Source organism: Dromiciops gliroides, chromosome X, assembly GCF_019393635.1.
Source record: "Dromiciops gliroides isolate mDroGli1 chromosome X, mDroGli1.pri, whole genome shotgun sequence".
Lineage (NCBI taxonomy): Eukaryota > Metazoa > Chordata > Mammalia > Microbiotheria > Microbiotheriidae > Dromiciops > Dromiciops gliroides.
The window spans coordinates 32,221,217-32,242,891 of NC_057867.1; the positions used below are offsets into that span (position 1 = coordinate 32,221,217).

At 46.1% G+C, this 21,675-nt stretch overlaps 1 protein-coding gene across 9 annotated transcripts in view; it reads right to left on the reverse strand.

The window, feature by feature from the left end:
- Positions 1–21,675, reverse strand: part of ATP2B3 (ATPase plasma membrane Ca2+ transporting 3) — a 100,934-nt gene that overhangs the window by 67,464 nt on the left and 11,795 nt on the right. For 3 of the 9 annotated variants that reach the window (XM_043974042.1, XM_043974046.1, XM_043974049.1), the window contains exons 2-7: positions 20,207–20,404; positions 18,460–18,717; positions 17,433–17,558; positions 14,866–14,991; positions 13,983–14,027; positions 4,295–4,336 (exon numbers count right to left, since the gene is read on the reverse strand). In XM_043974042.1, the coding sequence (XP_043829977.1) occupies positions 4,295–4,336; positions 13,983–14,027; positions 14,866–14,991; positions 17,433–17,558; positions 18,460–18,717; positions 20,207–20,404 (795 nt within the window). The remainder of the gene's footprint in view (positions 1–4,294; positions 4,337–13,982; positions 14,028–14,865; positions 14,992–17,432; positions 17,559–18,459; positions 18,718–20,206; positions 20,405–21,675) is intronic. The other 6 variants (XM_043974044.1, XM_043974051.1, XM_043974047.1 and 3 more) reach the window with 3 other exon arrangements.

A 21,675-nucleotide genomic window follows, 5' to 3' on the forward strand; every position in this document is an offset into this window, starting at 1 on the left:
CCATACCTTTTCCTTTTTGGCCCTCTGGCTTCTGTACCTGTCAGGGATCTTTTGAAGACAAAAAGCACAATAAGGATCATCAGTTGGAGGATTTTGTCTAGATCTAGGCAACCTCACTGGAGATCCTCAGAGTTAGAAAGGGCCCATGGGGCCCACCTAGCCACACAACCAGACAATGTTAAGGCTGGAAGGAACATTCAAGCTCACCATGACCATTTTCCCCAATTTAAAGATGGGAAAGCTGAGGCCCAGGGAGGGGAAGAGATTTGCTTGAGATCACACATTAAGTTGCAGAGCCAGCATTCAAACCTATACTCCCAGTGATGTGCACATGGAAATTCCTTTTGGGCAGAACCCATTTGTAATTTTTCATCTCTGTAATCCCCATGCCTAACACAGTCTTTTGTGTGATAAATTCTCATTAATTCAGACTGATTGAATTTTCTACCTTCTCAAACCCATCAAGCTAAGCATATATTAATTTTGTCTTGATGATTTCTTCCTTTTTTTTTAGGGGTGAGGTGGAGCAATGAGGGTTAAGTGACTTGCCCAGCTAATAAGTGTCAAGTGCCTGAGGCTGAATTTGAACTCAGGTCCTCCTGAATCCAGGGCAGGTGCTTCATCCACTACAGCGCCACCTAGCTGCCCTGATGATTTATTTATTGATCATCTCTTTGATTTTTTTTTGGGGGGGGGAGTCAGACCTGTGACTTCATCAGGGGAGAGAATTCCCAATATAGACAATTGGGACATTTGTAAAAGGGGAGGGGATCCGAACACAATGGCTTCTCTGGTACTTTTCAGTGATGATTGTATGTATAAGTGACAGCTTGCCCAACTGCTATTGTACATTTGTAAAATGAGGGAGTTGGACTCAATGCTCTTCTAAGGTTTCCTCCTGCTGAAGCTAGGTTCCCATCATGCTTTGTGCTATCCTTGTCCCTGCTGTACCAAGATTGTCTCATATACCCCAAACCAATACTGTGCTAGTGCTAGTAAATGTTTAACAACTGGCTCTCCAAAACAACAATGTACAGATCAACCTTTTACATTTAATTAGCATTATTACCATTTTCTCCATCCCTTTCTTGACAACTCACCAAACAATAAATCAAAGACTATTTTGTAGTGTTTGTGAATTTCTGAGGTATAAATGCTCACACTGAAAATCAACACTTTTGAACCACTACAAGCCAGCTCTGGTCAGAGGAGCTGGTTCAAATCTTGGCTCTGCTTTTTATCCTAGCTTGGTGACCTTGGGCCAGTCACTTCTGTAGGCTCTATGTAAAATAAGGGACTTAGACTACCTGTCATCTTCTTTGGGTTCTCGAGCCTTTTACGATGGATTCATGTGACCCCCAAATGAGCCGAGACCATTTTAGTCTCCCTCCTCTCTGGGGTGGCCCTGGCTTTGCATCAGTTCCACGGCACATGTTTTTTTAAAGGCTCCCCTTCATTTTACAGACGAAGATGCTGAAGTCCCAAGAGGTTATTAAGGGACAGGCTCCCGGCCCTCCAAATCGTGCTTCCTAAGTCTTTGGGGAGAAAATACTCAAGTCTTCAGATGGTGGCAAATAACAAATAGCATAAGCAGATTGGGTAAGTGGGGAGGGAGCTGGGCGCTGCCAACACACCATATGCTGTTGACATTCATGCCAGTAGGGATGGTGCCGTGGTGCCTAATGCCACGTGACTCAGATTTCCTCTCTATGCTGAGGATGGAGGTACAAGGCTAGTCTGTGGCCAAACTCTCAAATCACAGGTCATAGGTACTTCATGTTCTTGGACTAGCTCTGTGTTCTCCTCAGTGGAGGGAGTTCCCAGGGAGGAATTTCCTTTCCTGATGTAGATTGGCACCTTCTCTGTAACTTAGAATCTTAGTGAGAGCTTAGGGGACTCTGAGGGAGGAAGTGAATGGCCCAGGGTCACATAGCTTGGCTGGCTCAGAGTTGGCCCTTGGACTTGGGACTTCCTCTGACTCTGACACTGCCTTTTAATCATAGTCACAACTCATTGTGGTTACGTAGGAAGAGGTCATGGCCTGAGAGTCAGGAGCTGCAGGCTTTAGTCTGGGCTCAGCTGCTAACTTGGACAAATTCCTTCTCCTTTGTGGGTCTAGCCTTTCTTCTCTCTAGAGTTAGGGGTCTAGACTACATGATTTCCAACGTTTCTTCCAGCTAGGCTATTTTATACACTCAAAAATACATACATATATATGTATGTATGCAAGTGTATGCTGGTAAATGTTTAACAACAGACTGAAAAAAGTACGTACAAAACACTTTTCGGTTGAATCTACATTATTAATATTTTCTCCACCATTTTCTTAAGTCTAGACTTGTTGGCTTGTTCAGTCATGTCTGACTCTTTGTGACCCCATGGACCAATACCATTAGTGGGGTTTTCTTGGAAAAGTCTAGATTAGATTGCAAACTGCAATCCACAGAGCACTGGGCTTGGAGTCAGGAAGACCTGAGTTCAAATCTTCCCTCAGATACTTACTAGCTGTGTGACTCTGATGCAAGCTACTTAACCTTTATCTCCCTCAGTTTCCTCACGTTTTTTAATAACGCCTACCTCACAGGGTTGCTGTGAAGACTAAATGAGGTAATATTTGTAAAATGTTTAGCACGGTGCCTGGCATATAGTAGGTGCTTAATAAATGCTTGTTTCCTTCCTTCCTTCCTTATAAGTCATGTGTCAGGTACATAGGAGAGACTTAATAAATGTTTAATCCCTTCCTTCCCTTGTATCTAAAAATGTAAAAACCATTCTTAGCTCATGAGCTGGACAGAAACAGGTAAAAACAGGCAGTGGTTGGATTTCATCTTCTGGTTCAGAGGTGTTGAACACCAGAACCAGATGAAAATATAATTTGGAAATGTTTAACAAAATAATATATATGGTACAACATAGATAATGTTAATTTGTGGTTTTCTAAATCCATATGCAGCCTTTGAGTTTGACATTACTGACAATCAACAAAACAATCAAGCCCTGATTCATAGCATTTGGTTTCCCAGGTATAACTATTCACACTGAAAATTTAACAATCTACTGTCCAGAATCTCTTCAAGTTGGCACATTTATGTGTATATATATGAATATAAGTATATGTATATACAGTTATCCCTTCCACATCACAATTTTCCCCATTGTGGTTTTGATATATCTTGGGTGGGCATGAGAAATTCAATGGGATTTTGGGAGGAGCTTTGTCAAAGCCAGCAGGCAACATGGAAAAAGTTTCAAAACTCCCAAATTCATAAAATATATGTATGGTATTATAGAATATCAAGCCAAATTTTACAATAAGATACTGTAAACACCCCATAAAAGAGAAAGAAAAAAATCAGACTTCTCTGTTATGAAGGGAGAGCCAAAAAAAAATGTGTGGATTTTCTATATCTCAGATGTGCAAGGCCAGAAATATGGAAGGGATAACTGTACGTGTGTATCTGTAGTTCTGTCTCTATCAAACTACGATCCTCCAACTGGCCATGGATTTGGCCAGGGAGACCTTGGTTTCCAGCCCCGCCTCTGACCACTATTGGCCACATGGCTTGGGCCAAGTCACTTACCCTCTCTGTGCCCTGGGCAAGCGGAGCTTGAGCGATGCTGCATTGGTAGAGGGACTTTCCTCATCAGAAGTTCCCTATGCCAATGAAATCGCAGGGCTGGCCCCTAAAAGGCAACAAAAAGAAGCCCAAAGGAAGAAGTGGAGTGTCTAAGGATTCAAGAGGCTGATGTAGAGAGAAGAGCCTGGGACAGGACATTTGAGAAACTCCCCAAAATTCAATTTCCTCCAGTCTCAAATGAGGGATTCGGACTAGCTGGTCTTTAGGGCCCCCCAAATCCAGCATCCTTTGGCATTGGATGTGTCCCTACTTGTTCTGAGAACTCACTTACCTGCTTTCTTAATAAATAATTTATTTTATTTTATTTTTTTTGTGGGGGGGGGGCAGGGCAATGAGGGTTAAGTGACTTGCCCAGGGTCACACAGCTAGTAAGTGTCAAGTGTCTGAGGTCAGATTTGAACTCAGGTCGTCCTGAATCCAGGGCTGGTGCTTTATCCACTGCAGCACCACCTAGCTGCCCCCACTTACCTGCTTTCTTAATGCTTCTGAGAGTAGAGTTTAGAGAAGACTCCAGAGCCCATGTAGGAAGCCCCCAGTTAATCCACATCATGGCTCTTCTCCCTCTTTCCTCCTCCCTCCTCCCTTCTCCCTCCGGTTGGGGCTTGAAGCTAGGGGAGGGGGGAGGGAGGAAGCTGGACCCCCGGTTTTCCAGTTACCTTTATTCTGGTTATTCTCCACAGCCCCATCCTGCTGTTTGCCTACAATGGAAGAGGAAGGACAGACACAACACTTGAAAACAGACAAACATAGCTCATAGACACACGTGTACACACATGCACATGAAACATGGCTGCCAAAGACACACGGGGCCCATGGTGACTGATGTTGAGTGACTGAGGAGGATGAAGAGGACGAGGTCACAAAGAGGAATTCATTGGGGAATCTAGGGCTGATTAGGTACCCAACCATAAGCCTCAACTCACTTTGCTCACCTCTCTGGGCTTCAATCTCTGGAGGAGAACACTATCCTAAAGATGAACTGGACCCTGCTCCCAAAGATCACTGGAGCTTTTGGCACAGCCCTGACCCAAGCTACATTGTCAGACATAGCCGATATGTTGGTTTGTTTCATTTAACTGTTATTTATTTATTTGTTTATTCATTTATTTGTTTTTTGCTACAAGGGAGGGTTCTGTTGGAGATGGAGGGAATCACTAGGATTTTATAGCAAAATAGTACAAATAGTTAAATAGTAGCAAAATAGTTAAATGAAAAAAAACCAACATGTCTAGTCTTGGACTAAACCCTGACCCCTAATCACAGGCTAAGTCCTTAACTCACCAACTGACTCCAAATGGCTGCCGCTGGGCAGAGTAAATGGCTTGAGAAAGACCATTCCCATTGGTGGCAGCCTTGTCACTGACAGTGAGTGGCCTTCTCTTCACAGATGACAGATGGAAGGCAACTGGACTAAACTACGTTCTCTCTTCCACATCTTGCCTTAATAAGGATTGGTTGGTTACTGGGGTATACGTTGGGGAAAAACCTCAAGGGGAACCTCCCTGGTCTCAGCTTTGAAGTCCTGACTTTGAAAGTGGTGGAGCTTTGGAAGACAGATGAGGAGTGAGCACACTCTACATATCACTTTGGGTTCTAGAGGGGATGGAGAAATTTGCTGGATCTGCCAGTGCCCATCTGTGGAATTTATATTTCTGCCTGGGTCACTGAAGGCCAAACCATAGGTGTCACAGGTGAAACTTGAACCCATGTCTTCCTGACTCCTGTGGTAATTTATGAAAATGCAGAACAAACAGATTAGTGGTGGGATATTCATATTCTTGAAGGTTTCCTGTAAAGCAGGGGGCAGGGGTTCTTTTTTTTTTTTTGGCAGGGCAATGAGGGTTAAGTGACTTGCCCAGGGTCACACAGCTAGTAAGTGTCAAGTGTCTGAGGCCAGATTTGAACTCAGGTCGTCCTGAATCCAGGGCTGGTGCTTTATCCACTGCAGCGCCACCTAGCTGCCCCCTGTTGTAGGGCTTATTAATTACTGTCACTACCTGTGTGACTCTGGGCAAGGAACTTCATCTCTCTGCGTCTCAGTTTCCTCCTCTGTAAAATGAGGGAGTTGGAATCTCTGCCCTTCAGGGTCCCTTCCAGTTGAAAGTCTGTGATCCCATAATCCCAGGGTTTAAAGATACCCAGGGTGATTCGGTCAGTTACTGTATACCTTGTGAGTTTGCGGCTGGTGAGACACTTATTCATTCATTCTAAATGACAGAGAGGCCACCAGAAGGAGTGATAAGAAAAATTCATTTGTGAGCTGTGGCTGCCTCTGGAAAGCCAGCGGGGGTGGGGGGTGGGGAAGAAGATAAGAGTAGAAATAGCTAAGGATGTCATTTCTGAAGTCAACTTTTTAGGGATCCACTTAAGGTGGAAAGTGGGGGTGGGGGAAGGGAAACCTGGTACTGTTAGCAATCTCCTCTGCTTCCATTCCCAGAAATCCAGGACACTGTGAGAAGTTGAAATAGCCCCTCTGAGTCAACAGTGGGGCTGAGAGGATGGTCAAGGAGTCCCTGGGGAGAGGAGAAGGGGAGAGCTTGGGATTCCCTGGAGGGTGAGGAGGGAGGAGGAAGAAGAGGAGGAGAAACAAGAAGGCTAAATTGTGCTTAGTACAAAACTATTCTTAAAGTGGGCACAGTATGAGAAATGGGACTATAAAGGATAGGATAAACTGAGACTCAGGCTCCAAACACACACATTGCCACTGGATACGAAGTACAGCCAGCCGTGTTACAGGAGGAGCAAAGAAGACCTGGGTTCAAATCCCGCCTCAGATAATTCCTTACTGTGTGACCCTGGGCAAGTAATTTCCCTTCTCTGGACCTCAGTTTCCTCCTCTATAAAATGAGGGAGTCTCTTCCAGCTCTAACTATGCAATACTATGAGAACCATGGTTTGAGGGGGGGAGGAGGTGGACAGAGAGGAGGAGGAGACCAGTGGGCTTTGGGATGGGATGCCCAGTGGCCTCACTGTGGACAGAATTCCAAGGAGCCAGAATTCCAAGATAGAGGCTCGAACGAGGTAGGAGATCCAGATAATGGATGCCATTCTTTCCCCTCCTCCTCCTCCTCCTCTCCTCTGCCCCCTCCTACCTCAGAAAACACGGTGGATTTTTTTATCTGTAATATCTTAGAGACTGTTCTGATTACAGGAATTTGAGCAGGCTGGCTCCACTTTGAAGGTTCCGTGGATGACTCATTTCCCCTGTAATGCTTAACTTGCTCACTGGATCATTTGGAAGCTTGTCAGTTAATCCAACAAGGCCTCACTCATTCAGCTTTGGAACCTGTGATAGCCAACAGGGAGATGGCAGGCACGTTTGATGTCTTTTTACAAACAGGGTTTGATTCCTAGCTGCACTTTTGCCGGCAGCAAAAAATCTGGAAATAAAATAGGTGTTCATTGATACGGGGTGGGGGGCAGGGGTAAGAGGGGAGAGGGAAGACCAAACAAACTGTGGGTTACCCTTAGTATTACAGAGCTGGAAGGAACCCCCGAGGTCATCTAGTCTCTCTCATTTTATAGATGATGAGATTGAGCCCCAAAGAGGGCAAATGACTTGTCCAAGGTCACTCAGGTACTAAGTGTCATGGGTGGGGTTTGACTCCAGGACTCCTGACTCTTTACGCTCAGTTTCCTTGAGGCGACTGGCTATATTATTGATGAGGCCCCTTCCATCTCTAATATTCTACAAGGGCTACATTATGAAATGAATCTTGGCCCCTTAGTAAAGCTAAGCTCCAAGGATCTGTACTTAGTGATTCATTTGGGAGCTGGGAGGACTTGGGCATTCTTGAAAATGATACATGCCAGGACCTTCTGATCTCCGCCCCCCCGCCCTGTTTGTCTGCATAGGGAAGGCTTATTGAACAGCCTCATGGTGGGGATTATGGGGTAAGAGACTTGGGCTCCAGCTTCCCCCTCCTCCCTTGAGGGGATTGCCTGTTGTTGGAGGTGCTGAGCTCTGCAGGCAGAACCAAGTAGCTATGGTAACATTGCTCCTCTGCTTGTGCCAGCTCTGGGGGGCCTTGGACATGCTCCCTTGGCTACCTTCAAGGGGAGAGATGGGGAATGAGGTTGCTTCTGCACCACCTTTCCATGGTTGGATGAGGGGATTGGAGGTTCTCCGATGGGAAAGGAGGAGAAAGGGGGCAACCTTGTAGCCTGGCCTGAAGCCAAGGAAGATGGCCCTCTTGACTTGCTAAGACCTCTTTAAGCAGCTGGCCTCAGTGGTTCCAAGGTCTGTGACTAGGTGGCCCAGTGAAGGGCTGGGTCTGCAGTCAGGAAGACCTGAGTTCAAATCCTTTCTCAGACACTTATTATCTCTGTGACCCTGAACAAGTCACTTAATCTCTGTTTGCCTCAGTTTTCTCAACTGTAATATGGGGATAATAATAGCATCTACCTTCCAGGGCTGTTATGAGGATCATATGAGGTAACATGTTGTAAAACATGTTGTAAACCTCAAAGAGTTATAGAAATGCTAGCTATCAGTAATATTATCTGTGTGGGGGTTTCCAGTAGAGTCTTATTATTAACTTTTTGTATACTGAATGAGCCCCCCCCCCCAAGTGCTGCCCCCATCTCCTGCTGGGGTCTGAAAATACTCAAGGCCTCATCTTCCTTTGGGATTTGAGCTCTGTCTTCCAGAAGGCCCTTGACAACATGCAAAGACATCATGCTGGAATGTGATGCTAATATTGACTTTAAGAGGTTAGCTAAGTGAACAGAGAGAACCAAGTGTTCAGAGTGCTGGGCCTGGAGTCAGGAAGACGAGTTCAAATCCAGCCCAAGACAGTACTAGCTGTATGATCCGGGGCAAATCACTTCACCTCTGTCTGCCTCAGTTTCCTTAACTGTAAAATGAGGGTAATAATAGCACCTACCTTCCAGAGTTGTGAGGACAAAATGAGATAGTAATTGTAAAGTGTTTAGCACAGTGCCTTGAATAGAATAGGTGCTATCGAAATGCCCACTCCCTTCCCTTCCCCTTGGTTTCATCATCTATAAAATAGGTTTGTTGTATCTCTAGCAGCTTGGGTAATTCTGAAATTTAAAGGTTCTATGCCAGTTCAATGCCAGATTCTAGTCCTGTGTGACTTTGGGCAAATTAGCTTTCCTCTCAAGACCTCAGTTTCCCCCTCTGAGCTAGACCTATGATTGTATGATTCTTGGGTCAGGGTCAGATCAGGTCAGGTCGACCTAGTCCCTTGGTAGCTGCAGGATGAACCCTGCCTTTCTCTAGCTCCCAGCCCGTTCCTCGTAGGGCTCTGGAAACCTTCAAGCACCATATAAATGTGAGTTATGCTGATGGCAATGGCAACAATCATGATGATGATGATGACATTGATGGATTTCAGCTCTCTGGGAACATACTAGAAGGTCTCCCTCGGCTCAAAGCTGAGTACTTGATAGATTCTTGGTGGATCTAGCTTCCTGATAAGGTCATCCCATAATAAATAATCAAAGAGGGGAACCAGAACTATTAAGAAACAAATGGTAGGTGATGTAGAGACAACTGGAATCTTGGGATAGAAGGAACAAATCATCTGGTAGAGCAAGATAGAAAGGTGGATTTCAAAGACATCAGAGAAAAGACAAGTAATGCCCCATAGACAGAGCCAAAGGGAAATTGGCTCAAGAAGGCTGGGGAGCCAAGAAAAATAAAATTCTGATGACACAAATATAAATGACCCTTTTGATGAAGACTATGTGCAGACATCTAAAGAGAATGATGTAGCTACATAGTGAGCTCTCTAATGTGTTCACCTACAAAAAGTATACGTACAAAAGATAGGAGACGCATGCACAAAATCCCAAAGATTGTTTTGATCTTTTAGAAACAGAAAGGCTAAGGCTTACTCACATGGACTGAGATTTGGGAACAATGCTGAGGAGCATACAAAGGCCTTTTATGGTTATGTTCAGGGCAAAAATTATGTTACTATGGCTGTGGTTCAGTTCCTCTACTCCTGGCTCCACTTGTTATTTTGACAAGAAGTGCATGTGAATAGTACCAACAGCTACATTAAGGTTGGTAGATGGTATAAACCCCCCTTTCTGCCATGCTACCACCATCCCCATCACCTTTCTTGTGCTTATGTTTGGTCAATGTTTTCCTGTTTTAGGAATTGAGGAAATCGAGGGAAATCTCAGAAGAGCTGCTATCCTGGTTTGTTTTTATTTTTATAGACTACAGTCCAGTAGCTACATTCATGACTGGGTTACTTCAATAGTAAATTTATGAGTCCTCAGAAAAGGAAGCAGTGATAGCCTGAAGCCAGCCTAACTTCCTCAAGAACAGATAATGCCAAACTAACTTAATTTCCTTTTCTGATACTTATTGGACTGGTAGATGAGAAGGTGGTAGACAATGCCAAAGTATTTGGCAGTGCCTTACTAAATCCTTTTGGACAAGATGGATTTGGACTGTTGCTTTTTTCTTTTTTTTTGGTTTTTGGTTTTGCAGGGCAATGAGGGTTAAGTGACTTGCCCAGAGCCACACAGCTAGTGTCAAGTGTCTGAGGTCGGATTTGAACTCAGGTCCTCCTGAATCCAGGGCTGGTGCTTTATCCACTGTGTCACCTAGCTGCCGATGGATTTGGACTGGATTGAACAGTTAGGCCCAAAGAGTGCCAACTGATGAGTAGAAGTTAGTTTGGAGAGAGGTCTGTAGTGGAGTGTTTCAAGGATCATCAATGTTTTTTTTTATCAACAATTTGAATGAAGGCATATATGTAATGTTTCTCAGATTTAACATGAGTAATAACATCTGAAGCTAATAAAGAATCCAAGATTCAAACATTCAGTCCAATCAACAAACATGTAAAGCATTGACTTAGGTGCTAGGGAGAGCAACTGTAGACTGAAGTAGGCTTGAAGAATGGTCTGAAACACTAACAAGATGAAATTTAATAGGTCCAAATAACTAACTGCACAGATAAAGTACAGGGGAGTCATGGCCAGCTGATTATAAGCTCAAGATGAGTCAACTGTGTGATGCATCTGTTAAAAGGAGGCTAACATGATCTCTGGCTGCCCTACTGGTATGGTTACTGGGACAGGAATGTTCTAGTCCAGTGCCACTCTGGCCTGGTCAGATCACATCTGGGGTCCTGTGTTAAGGTATGGGTGCCACATTTTTTTTGCAGGCAATGGGGGTTAAGTGACTTTCCCAGGGTCACACAGCTAGTAAGTGTCAAGTGTCTGAGGCTGGATCTGAACTCAGGTCCTCCTGAATCCAGGGCCGGTGCTTTAACCACTGCACCATCTAGCTGCCCCATGGGTACCACATTTTAAGAGGAATATTGACCAAATAAAGCCCATCAAAACGAGAGAGCCCAGGCTTGTGAAGGGTCTGATAATCATGTCATGCAAGGATGTTTAGCCTGAAGAATAAAATACTTTAAAAACTGGCACATGGAAGAGAGATTGGACTTTTTCTGCTTGGCCTCACATGATAGAACGAGGACTGATGGGAGGAAGAACTTTCTAACATTCCAAGTTGTCTGATGACAGAAGGGGCTGTGTCTTGGGGTAGGGAGATCCTTGTGATTAGAGGTATCCAAGCAATGGCTGGAAGCTCATCTGAGGTTCCTTCCAATTCTAGGATTCTACAACTTAGAGCTTAGTCTTGTTTACCTTACTGAATACATAGGCACTCCTTGCTATGCTTACTGACTTCTGGACATAATCTATGTTAGACATATAGTGTCTGCCAGGCTCTTCCTATCATAGCTGCTCTCAATCCCAATGACCCATCCTATTAGCTATACTCCTTGGCAGAGATTCCAACCCAACACTGACAAGGTGAGGTGCATAAAAAGGATGAGCATCCAGAAGATCAATAGGTGTCCTGGGCACCATATAGCTTTCCTTCCCAACAATAGAATTCTCCTTCCAGATAGATCAAGGGCCAGAGAAAGCTTCATTCACAGCTTGGGCTGTAGTCATAAGATCCTGGTCTAAGTCCAGGATCTGTCACTTACTGCCTGAGTCACTGCTCTTTTGGGGGCTTCCACTTCCTCTCTGAGGATTTAGTCAAGAGGACAGTCACCCCTAGCAGCTGAAGAATAGAGTCAGCTATGGAAGAGGAACCTAGCCCTTAAAAGAGGATCAGTTTTCTGCCTTTCAGGATGGCTGCCTAAACCAAAGAGATCTAGTTCTCTCACATATCTACTTCAGCAAAACCCTGAAGTTTGCATCAGACTTAATAATGATCAAGACATCCCATAAGAAACTATAGTAAGTGGCATCTTCTACCCCAGGAGTGCATAAAAAGTCAGCAAGAAGAGTGCAGGCAAGAGGAAAGGGAGCCCCTTTTGGCAAAGCAAGTGCCACCATGACCAGAGATGGGAAGCATTTGGCTTTCAGAGCTCTGCTGCTAGAAGAGTGGAGGACTCCTCTGAGAAAGCTCTTGGAGTGATTAAAAACACATTGTGGGGACTTTAGTGGCAGCAAGTAGTGACCAGTGTGGTAGCTCCCAGTGCTCAGAGGAATACAGCCCATGCCCAGGAGTTTTGAGATACCTCATATTCTGTCCTGAAGTCCCAGAGAAAACACTGAAGATCCAGCACTCAATCTCAAAGATCCAGATGAGTTGAACCCAAGTGGACCCATTGAGAGAGCAAACAGGGCTGAACCTCACTCCCCACAGAAGTACAACAGGTTGGTGGACCCTAGCCCTGGCACAAAGTCCCAATTCAGGAACTAAAGCTGGCGAGATAAGTAAGCAAAAGAAAACATCAAATCTAGAGATACGCAAATAGAAGGAACAAGTAAGTTCATAATAACTATAAGCAGAGACTCAAAGGGAAAAAACAATGGATTTTCCACAAGACCTACATGAACACCTAGAAGAAATGGTCATAACCCCCTGCCTCTCACATAAGAGACTATTTTAACATTTTTAAAAGGCACGGAAGAGACTAGAAGGTAGTTCAGAAGGAAGCACTGACAAGCAGGACAGTGTGAAAATTAATGTGTAGAATTTATTGCATACTTTTTTAAAAAAAAGTAAGTCATATGAAATGGAGAATCATGGTTTCATATAGAATCCTATTTTTTTGGTTGTTGTTACATTGTTTATGGGAATGCCCTTGGCGATGGTGGTGTTGATGTTCAGAATTAAAATTTAAGAAAAATAGAACAAAAAGGAAAACTTTTTTTTAAATGAGGGGATGAGACTAGATTATCTTGAAGGTCCCTTTGAACTCTAATGTTCTGTGATCAAACACCACAAAATTGGCTGTGGTAGCCATGAGGCTGGGCCAAGGTGAGAGGGCCTGGTTCACTCTTAATTCAGCAACTAGGCACTAGGTCAGAGCAGACAGGTTGGTGCTGGTGTCCTTCCTTAGCTCTCTACCTCTTCAATCTGACCAGTCCTCAGATCTCCAAGGTGGGATACAGGCAGCAGAAGTTCAAGGGCCTGGGACTAGGGAGCACCCAGGGAGACAGAGGGCAGGGATGTGGGTCAGGGCTCTGGTGGATCCTGATGGTCTGGGGGCCGTTAGAGAAAGGGAATGACGGAAAGGAATTCGATGATTTCTTTAGGTCTCTTGAACATCCTGTTGGCCAGGAGACAAGAATGGTGATGAGGTTGTCTCTGGGCTCCAGACGATGGCTTATCGATGGAGGTTGGGGGGAGGATGCAGAAGTGATAGAGTGGGATGTGTGTGTGAGGGGGAGTAGGGAGGGAGGAGTGGGGCAATCTGTTCACTGTGGCAAGTGCTGGTTTAGACCTGGGCTTTCAAAAGGAATTCAGCATCCCCCCCACCACCATGCTCCCCACTCTGCAGGCTGTAAATATTGCAGCAGCTGTTCCTGAACAACCTGGGGCTACCCGGACCCCTGTCCCCCAGTCACATGAAGGTCGCTGTGCTGGGCAACAAGGGCACTGAGGGACCCCACCCCACCCTGGAGACTGCTTTGGCACTGGTGCCCCATCATACCTGGGCATCTATCTCTGGACTAGATGCCACTCTTCCTTGGCCCCTGAACTCTCCCTGCCTTTCTCCCTCTTCCCTTGCAAGCCAGAGATTCCTGGGCAAGGGGAGATCCTATATTTCCCTAAAGAGATTTCTTCTTCGTTTACAGGAAGGATTCACTGGGGACCAGTTGAAATCCCAGGCCAGTCTCCCATGCCCTCCTTTACTCCTGGGAAGATTTTCTCCATTGAGGTGGAGTGGTTGTGAAACAAGCATCCCACCATCTTGAGGAATTTAGCCCATTTCTTTTCCCATAAAACCCAACCTCCCTCCCGCTGCAGGAATTCCCTCTACAGCATCCATGTCCAATGGTCATCCAGCCTGAGCCTGAACATTTTACCCCAGCTCCAATACTCACTAGTTTTGTGACCATGAGCACCTCTCTGAGCCTCGATATCCTCATCTGTAAAATGGGGATGAGAATGCTTGCACCACCAACTCCCAAGGGTGGTGCAAAGAAAGTACTCTGCAAACCTTAAAGCACTACAGGAATGTGAGTTGCTTTTATATGTTGCAACAATAAGGAAGCCTGAGCAGCTCAGCTGTGAGGGCAGGAAGGCAGCAACCACTCCTCTGCTCAGGAGTTGTCAAGGGGTGGAAGCTAAAGCAAGACAAGCTGAGTTGGGATCATGTCCTAGGCTGGGATGTTCTGCTGGGACAGAACTAATTCTGTTGGAAGGAGTTGGGAGCCAGGGTAACTTTAGGGGGAGGGAGGGAAGGAGGGATGTCTTATGGGTATCTCTAAGTTTCACTTTATTGTATGTATTCCTGGGGAAGTCTTGTGCTCAAGGGCCATCCTAGGAACTGTCTGTTGTCTTGGTGTTTGTAGGGTCACCATACCCCACAGTGTTGGTGAATATGGAAGGGTTATGACTATTATGGCCATGACCTGGCCATCAGAGGTCATAGGACCCTGACATTATGGACCTCTTTAGTCAACTCCCCCTCCCCTCTTTTACAACAGCCCTGACGGGTGACTTTCCAGCCTAGGTTTCAACTCTTTCTCATCTGGGGACCATAGTTTAAGGTGATCCAGTGCGAGGAATCTAAGGAGATTGATACTGTTTAGATCAACACCTGTTTTCCAGTCCTTCCTTTGAAGAGCTAGGGACCTCGGGCTGAAGGTGATTTCTTTTGTTTGTAGGGTTAATGGCTCTCAAATGACCCCACTTGGCTTGATTCTAAGGGAGAGGTCTGGGTCTGGGGGAAGGCCTGGTGGATGATGGAGTACAGAGACTTACCTTTCTTCTCTTTCTTTTCCTCCTCTTCTCCACTGGCTCCGAGCAAAGTAAAAATAATGCCAGTTTGAGAGTTTACACCAACAGCAGTGACCACCATTCTTCCTGAGCCTTCCATGACGTGGGTACCTGATTAAATAAGAGAGTCAGGATGCTGCATGGACCCCTCTAGAGCCTCAGTTCCTTCCATCTGAGAATCAGAACTAAGCCCCAGTAGGGTTTGAGGCACATACAGAGGTAGCTGTTGTAGAAATCGGGACAGTAGAAATGCTATAAAAAGGAGCCAAAGTTATACTGGATCATTGCCTTGCTGGGGGTGGGAATGGAGGGAGGAAGAGAAGTTAGAACACAAAGTTTTTAAAAATCGATGTTAAAATTTGTTTTTACATATATTTTGGAAAATAAAATTCTATTAAGAGTCTTCAAAAAATAAAATAAAATTTTAAAAAGGAACTAAAGACCATAATGCAGATGCCTAGTTCAGGGGAGGGAGAAATCATCCATTTGGTGGGAGGCTGGGGGAAAATCTCTATAGAGGCATCTTGAATTGAATTGGAATTCCGCAAGTGGGAATCCAAGGCCCTTCCCAATCTGGCTCCAAGCTCACCTCCAATCAGCTCCCATTATATAGAGCACATGCCATATTCTACATTCCGGCCAAATTTCACTTAAGTCCTGAATGTGACTCATGGTTTCCTAGTCCTCTGGACTGTTTAGCACCCTGGAATTTCCTGCCTCCACACCTTTCCCTACTGATAGTCTGGCTGTCACTTATTACCTGAGTTAATGTGGGGAAATCATTTCAGCTGCCTAAGCCTCAGTTTCCCCATCTGAGAAATGACCTAGTGATTTGCCCCAGACCACAGTGGCCAAATCAAGTGACAAGAGTCTGGTCTCTCCTGGCTGTAAGTCCATTTTCTTCCCACCCCATAACGCTGTGGTCTATGTAAAGGAGAGATCTAGGATTCTAGGCCCAGGGCTACCACATCCATGCTTTGGGACTTTGGAGAAGGGCCTTCTTCTTGCTGGGCCCCAGGATCCTCCTCTATAAGAGGACTGGGACAGATAATATCCAAAGTTTCTCCCAGACCTAACATTCTTTGACTCCATAAAGTGAAAAATCTCTTTCTAAAGTGAAGACTTGGGCCTGGTTGTCTTTGTCTCATGAGTCTAGCTTTTCCCTGCAAGCAAGTTTGACCGTGTGGGGATGGCCTGCATTTTAATTATTATTCATATTCATATTCATATTCATATTATTATTGTGGGACAATGGGGGTTAAGTGACTTGCCCAGGGTCACACAGCTAGTAAGTGTCAAGTGTCTGAGGTTGGATTTGAACTCAGGTCCTCCTGAATCCAGGGAAGTTGCTTTATCTACTGGGCCACCTAGCTGCCCCCGGGACTGGCCTGTATTACTTGGGGTGACTATTTGAGTGCAAGGATGGCCAAGGCCTTCTTCCTCCTCCTCCTCCTCTGCCCCTCCCTGCCTCCACCTCCTAGGCTTCTAATGGGGAAATGGCATGGGAAGTGTAAAGTTAGCTTTGATTTTCTCTAGTAAGGACAAATGATCTTCAAACTGGGAAAGAGCACGAAACAGCCAATAGGGAACCCAAACTAAGTGTAAAGATAAGTAAGGTAATATGCCACATGCCAGTTAGGGCAATCACTAGGCCCAAGGGAAACTTTCTTGGGGAAAGAGGGAGAGGGTCCAAATTGGGCTGTGAGTGGTTTCAAAAACCAAAGGCAAGGCCATGGCAAGAACTGGAATTTTGGGGGAAAGTCAAAATACGAGGGATTATAGTTGTAGAGCTAGAAGGGACCTCAGAGGCCATCCAATCCAAACCCCTCATTTTACGCAGGAGGAATCTAAGATCTAAGTCGGGGAAGGGACTTTTCCAAGGTCACACCAGGAGTAAAGTGGCTAAACCAGGACTTGAACACAAGACTTTTGACTCCAGTGCCAGCATGCTACCTTATAGTCTCCTAGCATTCCCTTTTTAGATAGGGTTACAAGAGTGGTGGGTCAGCTAGTTAGCACTGCCAGAGGATAGAGTGCTGGGCCTGGAGTCAAGAAGTCTCATCTTCCTGAGGTCAAATCTGGCCTCAGACACTGACTAGCTGTGTGACTCTGGGAAAGTCACTTCACCCTGTTTGCTGCAGTTTCTTCATCTGTCAAATGAGCTGGAGATGGAAATGGCAAAAACCACTGCAATATCTCTGCCACAAAATGGGATCATGAAGAGTTGGACACAACTTGAGAAATGACTCAACATCAACACTAGAGTGGTTGGACAGCTAGATGGTGCAGTGGATAGAGAACTGGGCCTGGAGTCAGGAAGATCTGAGTTCAGATGCAGCCTCAGACACTTACTAGCTTGTGTGATCCTGGGCAAATCACTTTACTCCTATCTGCCTCAGTTTTCTCATCTGTAAAATGGGGACACACTGGAGAAGGAAGTGGCAAACCACTCCAGTATCTTAGTCAAGAAAACCCCATGGATAAAGTCCATGTTCCACCTCATAGAGCCCCCTAGTGTTTGCTTGGAGCCAGGACTCAGGACTCTCACTTACCAGAGAGCAACATGGGATCTTTGTCCACTGCTTTGCGCACATGGTCTGATTCTCCTGTCAGTGAGCTCTCATCGATTTTGAGGTCGTTGCCCTGGATAAGTACGCCATCAGCAGGCAGTAGGTCACCTGGAAAGGCAGCAGGAGAGAAAAGGAATCAGGAAGCAGCTAAACCTTTCAGGGATCAACCAACCCTCCTCTCCTTCCCTTTCTTCTTCTCATCACAGAAACATAGGCTCTCAGGAGTGGGAGGTACAGTCCAACCAAGATCTGGGTGTGAATCCTCCTACAACATCCTGATTCTGCCCGAGGTGAGAGAGAACTCACCACCTCCATTTCTTTTAGAAAGTTTCTCCTTAGATCATGCTAGAATCTTCCTTCTTTCTCCTGGATCTGAGACGGAGGCCTAGAATTCAACCCTTTGTTCCTACCTCCCCTTAAGTGCCACTGGAGAACTGGGGGTTCTCTATACCATCTGATGGTATATCCTGGTGGACAATGACTCTCAGGGCAAGACAAACATAAAGCCATCTTTTTTGTTTTTGTTTTGTTTTTGTTTTTGTTTTTTTAGTGAGGCAATTGGGGTTAAGTGACTTGCCTAGAGTCACACAGCTAATAAGTATCAAGTGTCTGAGGCCAGATTTGAACTCAGGTCCTCCTGAATCCAGGGCCAGTGCTCATAAAGCCATCTTAAAGGGGGTACTGCAGTACCAAGCCTATGTGCCGCCTGATGATGGGCTTCTTCACATGCCCACAATGGCCAGCTACCATTAGAGTCCACCTGTGTTCCCTGATGGGGAAAGATGGGTGGGTAGGAGTGTCTCTCTTCTTGTTCTAAGCCCAGTAGAACTGTTGGGGGAATTGACACCCTGGAAGGCCAAGTGAAGTTGGAGATTAGGGGATAAGAAACGGGACCAGAAAGTTTCAGAGAAAAGGCAACAGCCTGGCCCTCTCAGCCTTTGCATTTAACTCATTTAGTGGAACCCGTTGGCCCCTGGGAAGGTGTGAAGAGCCCTCCCATCCCCCTCACCGTATTTGATCTGGGCGATATCTCCCACCACGAGCTCAGCCACGGGGACCTGGATGACCTGCCCCTTCCGGATGACCTGGAACTTCTGCTCTTGCTCAATTCGGCTCTGCAGACCACGGAACTGCTTCTCCTTGCTCCAGTCATTGAAGGCCGTGACCAGCACCACGCAGATGACCGACAGCAAGATAGCTGCTCCCTCAATCCAGCCAGCCTCTGCCTCGCCCTCATCCTCAGCCCCAGCTGAGACATTCCCACAGGCTGCCCCCAAGGGAGAGGGAAAGGCTTAGATAGGCCTGGGCACACTCTTATCATCTTGGCAATCATGCACGCCCAGGGCAAGCAACATTGTTCAGTCACTTGCCCTGTGAGTTCTGCTCTGACGTGGTTCTTAGAGTGTTGGTTTGGGGAGAGGGTCAGGAAATAGAAGAGGAACAGAAAGAACTGGTCCCTGCCCCTGAGTCAAGGCCAGTGGACCCTGCCAAGCCTTGGGGACCAAGGGTCCAGCCAATAGAACAGACAATGAGGCCTCCATAGGCATTTGAGAACCTGATTATGTTGGGTGAATTGGATTGTAGAGACTATGGGAAGGAAAGCGCACCCAAGGGTGGGGAGGCTAAAATAGAAAAGAGTGATGCATTTGGAATTGGAGGACCTGAGTTTGAATTTCTCCTTTGCCACTCCCTTGGGCAAGTCCCTTGTCCTCCCCGGGCCTCAGTTTCCCTCTCTGTAAAATGAAGAAATTGGATTAGATAGCCTCTGAGACCTCTTCCATCTCCACATCTAGGAGCCTCTGAGTGACCCCCAGTGAATAATTTCATCTCTCTGGGCCTCAGTTTCTCCATCTGTAAAGTTAATAAGATGGCAGAAGGGAAACAACAGACAAGTGATTCCTTTCCTGGAAGGCCTGAGGTCATGCTCTTCAGTAGGCCCAGTGAAGACAGGGGAAGATGACAACATCAGAAGATGCCAATGTTGGAGAAGGTGTGTGAGTTGGGTGCCGCCCAACCACACACTCATGTGTCATGGCCATGGATGTTGCCCCAAGTGCTGTGCATGTCTCCCCTGATGGTGTGTGTATAGTCGTGGGTGAGTGTGTGTGTGTGTGTGGGGGAAGTGTTTATTGGGATTTTTCTTACTATACAATTTCACTCAAGTGCCTTTGCTTTGAACTAAGTGTGTCTTCTGAACAGCTGGAGAAAGAGAAAACATTCGAGAGTGTTTCTTGCTCATGTTCTATGGTTCTGAGTGGATTGGAGGCCCTGAGGTGGTTAGTGTCTCAGGTGCTACAAAAACTGCAAAGACCTCTGGGAGGGCTAAGGGGAAAAACAAATATTTACTGCATCTTGCCTAGGGGAGAGGGGAGGTGGGCTATCTCGGGGTCCTGAGTACTTGAGGAAGGGAAATTGCTCGGGAGGGGGCTACAGTGTCAGCAGGAAGGCACTGGAATTCTGGAGGCATCTTCAAGTCCTCCTCCGCTATCAAAGCTTCCCTAACTACCCTGGTCCTCAGGAATTTCTCTTGCCTTTGAACTTGAGCCCCTATTGTCTCCCCCACACTGTTCCCCATTCTGCTACATACCATTCTTGGACTGGTGCCTGAGGGTGAGGCCTGGCTTTCCCAGTGGGCCTGGAAGCTTTAGGAGGGGGGGCTGGGTCTCTCCTTTCCCAAGATCTGCTGGCCTGAATTGTTGGGCTCCCCCTTTTCCCTCCCCTCCTCTCAGGCTAGGCCAGACCCACCCCACACTCACCGTCACTCTGTTCTCCGGGTGGCGCGTAAAAGGAGAGCCCCAGAGAGATGATAGCGGCTATCTCCAGGATGATCAGGGTGACGTCCTGGAGGGCTTCCCACACTAACTGCAGAAAGGTTTTAGGCTTTTTGGGAGGGATGAAGTTCTGTCCGTAGATTTGTCTCCGCTTTTCCAAGTCGGTGACATTGTCCGACAGACCTGCACGTGGGCAAGAAGGGAGAGAGGGCCACAAACCCCCAAGGCAACGAATGGTCACACATGGGCACAGAGTAAACCATCCAAGAGTGCCCATGTAGGCATTTGCTTGGACTATGCTATATGACTTTCTCACAGAATGAACGCTGGCCTTGGAGTCATGAGGTACCTGGGTTCAAATCCTGCCTCCTACACTCACTAGCTGTGTGACCATGGGCAAGATATAAGTTCTTGGCACCTCAGTTTCCTTATCTGCAAAACGCACGTAAAGATTGTTGCAATGGAGCTAGGTGACAATCTGTGATTCGCGAATTCCACAAAATGGTCTCTGTATTCAAATGTTCACTCTGGGAAGTTATAATTCTGTTTCGTTCAGTCGTTTTTTAGTCGTGTCTGACTCTCCGTGACCCCATTTGGGGTTTTCTTGGCAAAGATCCTGAAGTGGTTTGCCATTTCTTTCTCCGGCTCATTTGACAGATGAGGAACTGAGGCCAGTAGGATGAAGTGACTTGCCCAAGGTCACACAGCTAGTCTGAGGGTGGATCTGAACTCAGGTCTTCTTGACTCCAGACTTGGCACTCTAAATACTGCATCACCACCTACCAGGTCCTTTAATTATGTAAAATATGGTATTTAGGACCAGCCCAATGGAAATATGAGGGGAGAATTCAAATAATGTGACTACTGCAGGGAATTCCTTATTATACTAGTCAGGCCCCAGCTGTAACTGCTTCTCAGTGGTGTTATGAGGCTCCTCTTAAACACTTTGTCAACCTGAAAGAGCTTTAGAAATGTACATAACTTCTATAATCCCTGCAGCTTCTTGACCCAAGGGCTTCCATATTCTTTATCTCCTGGGTGGGCAACAATCACCCCCCCCTCACACTTTTTAATTTTTATTTATTTTTATTTATTTTTTAGTGAGGCAATTGGGGTTAAATGACTTGTCCAGGGTCACACAGCTAGTAAGTGTTAAGTGACTGAGGCCAGATCTGAACTCAGGTACTCCTGACTCCAGGGCCACTACTCTATCCACTGTGCCACTTAGCTGCTCCCCCTTTTTATTTTTATTTTTTGTTTTATTTTTTTAGCGCACCCCCCACTTTTGCAGAGGAGGGAACTGGGGCCATGGGCTAAGAGCTGGGTGAGGAAGAAAGGTGATTGGCATTGATGGCCCTGCTTTGGAAGCTTTTAGAGGCTCTCTCGCTGGAAGGGCCCTTAGAAATAATAGAGTCCACCCTTTTCATCCTGTGACCAAGGAAATCAAGGTTCAA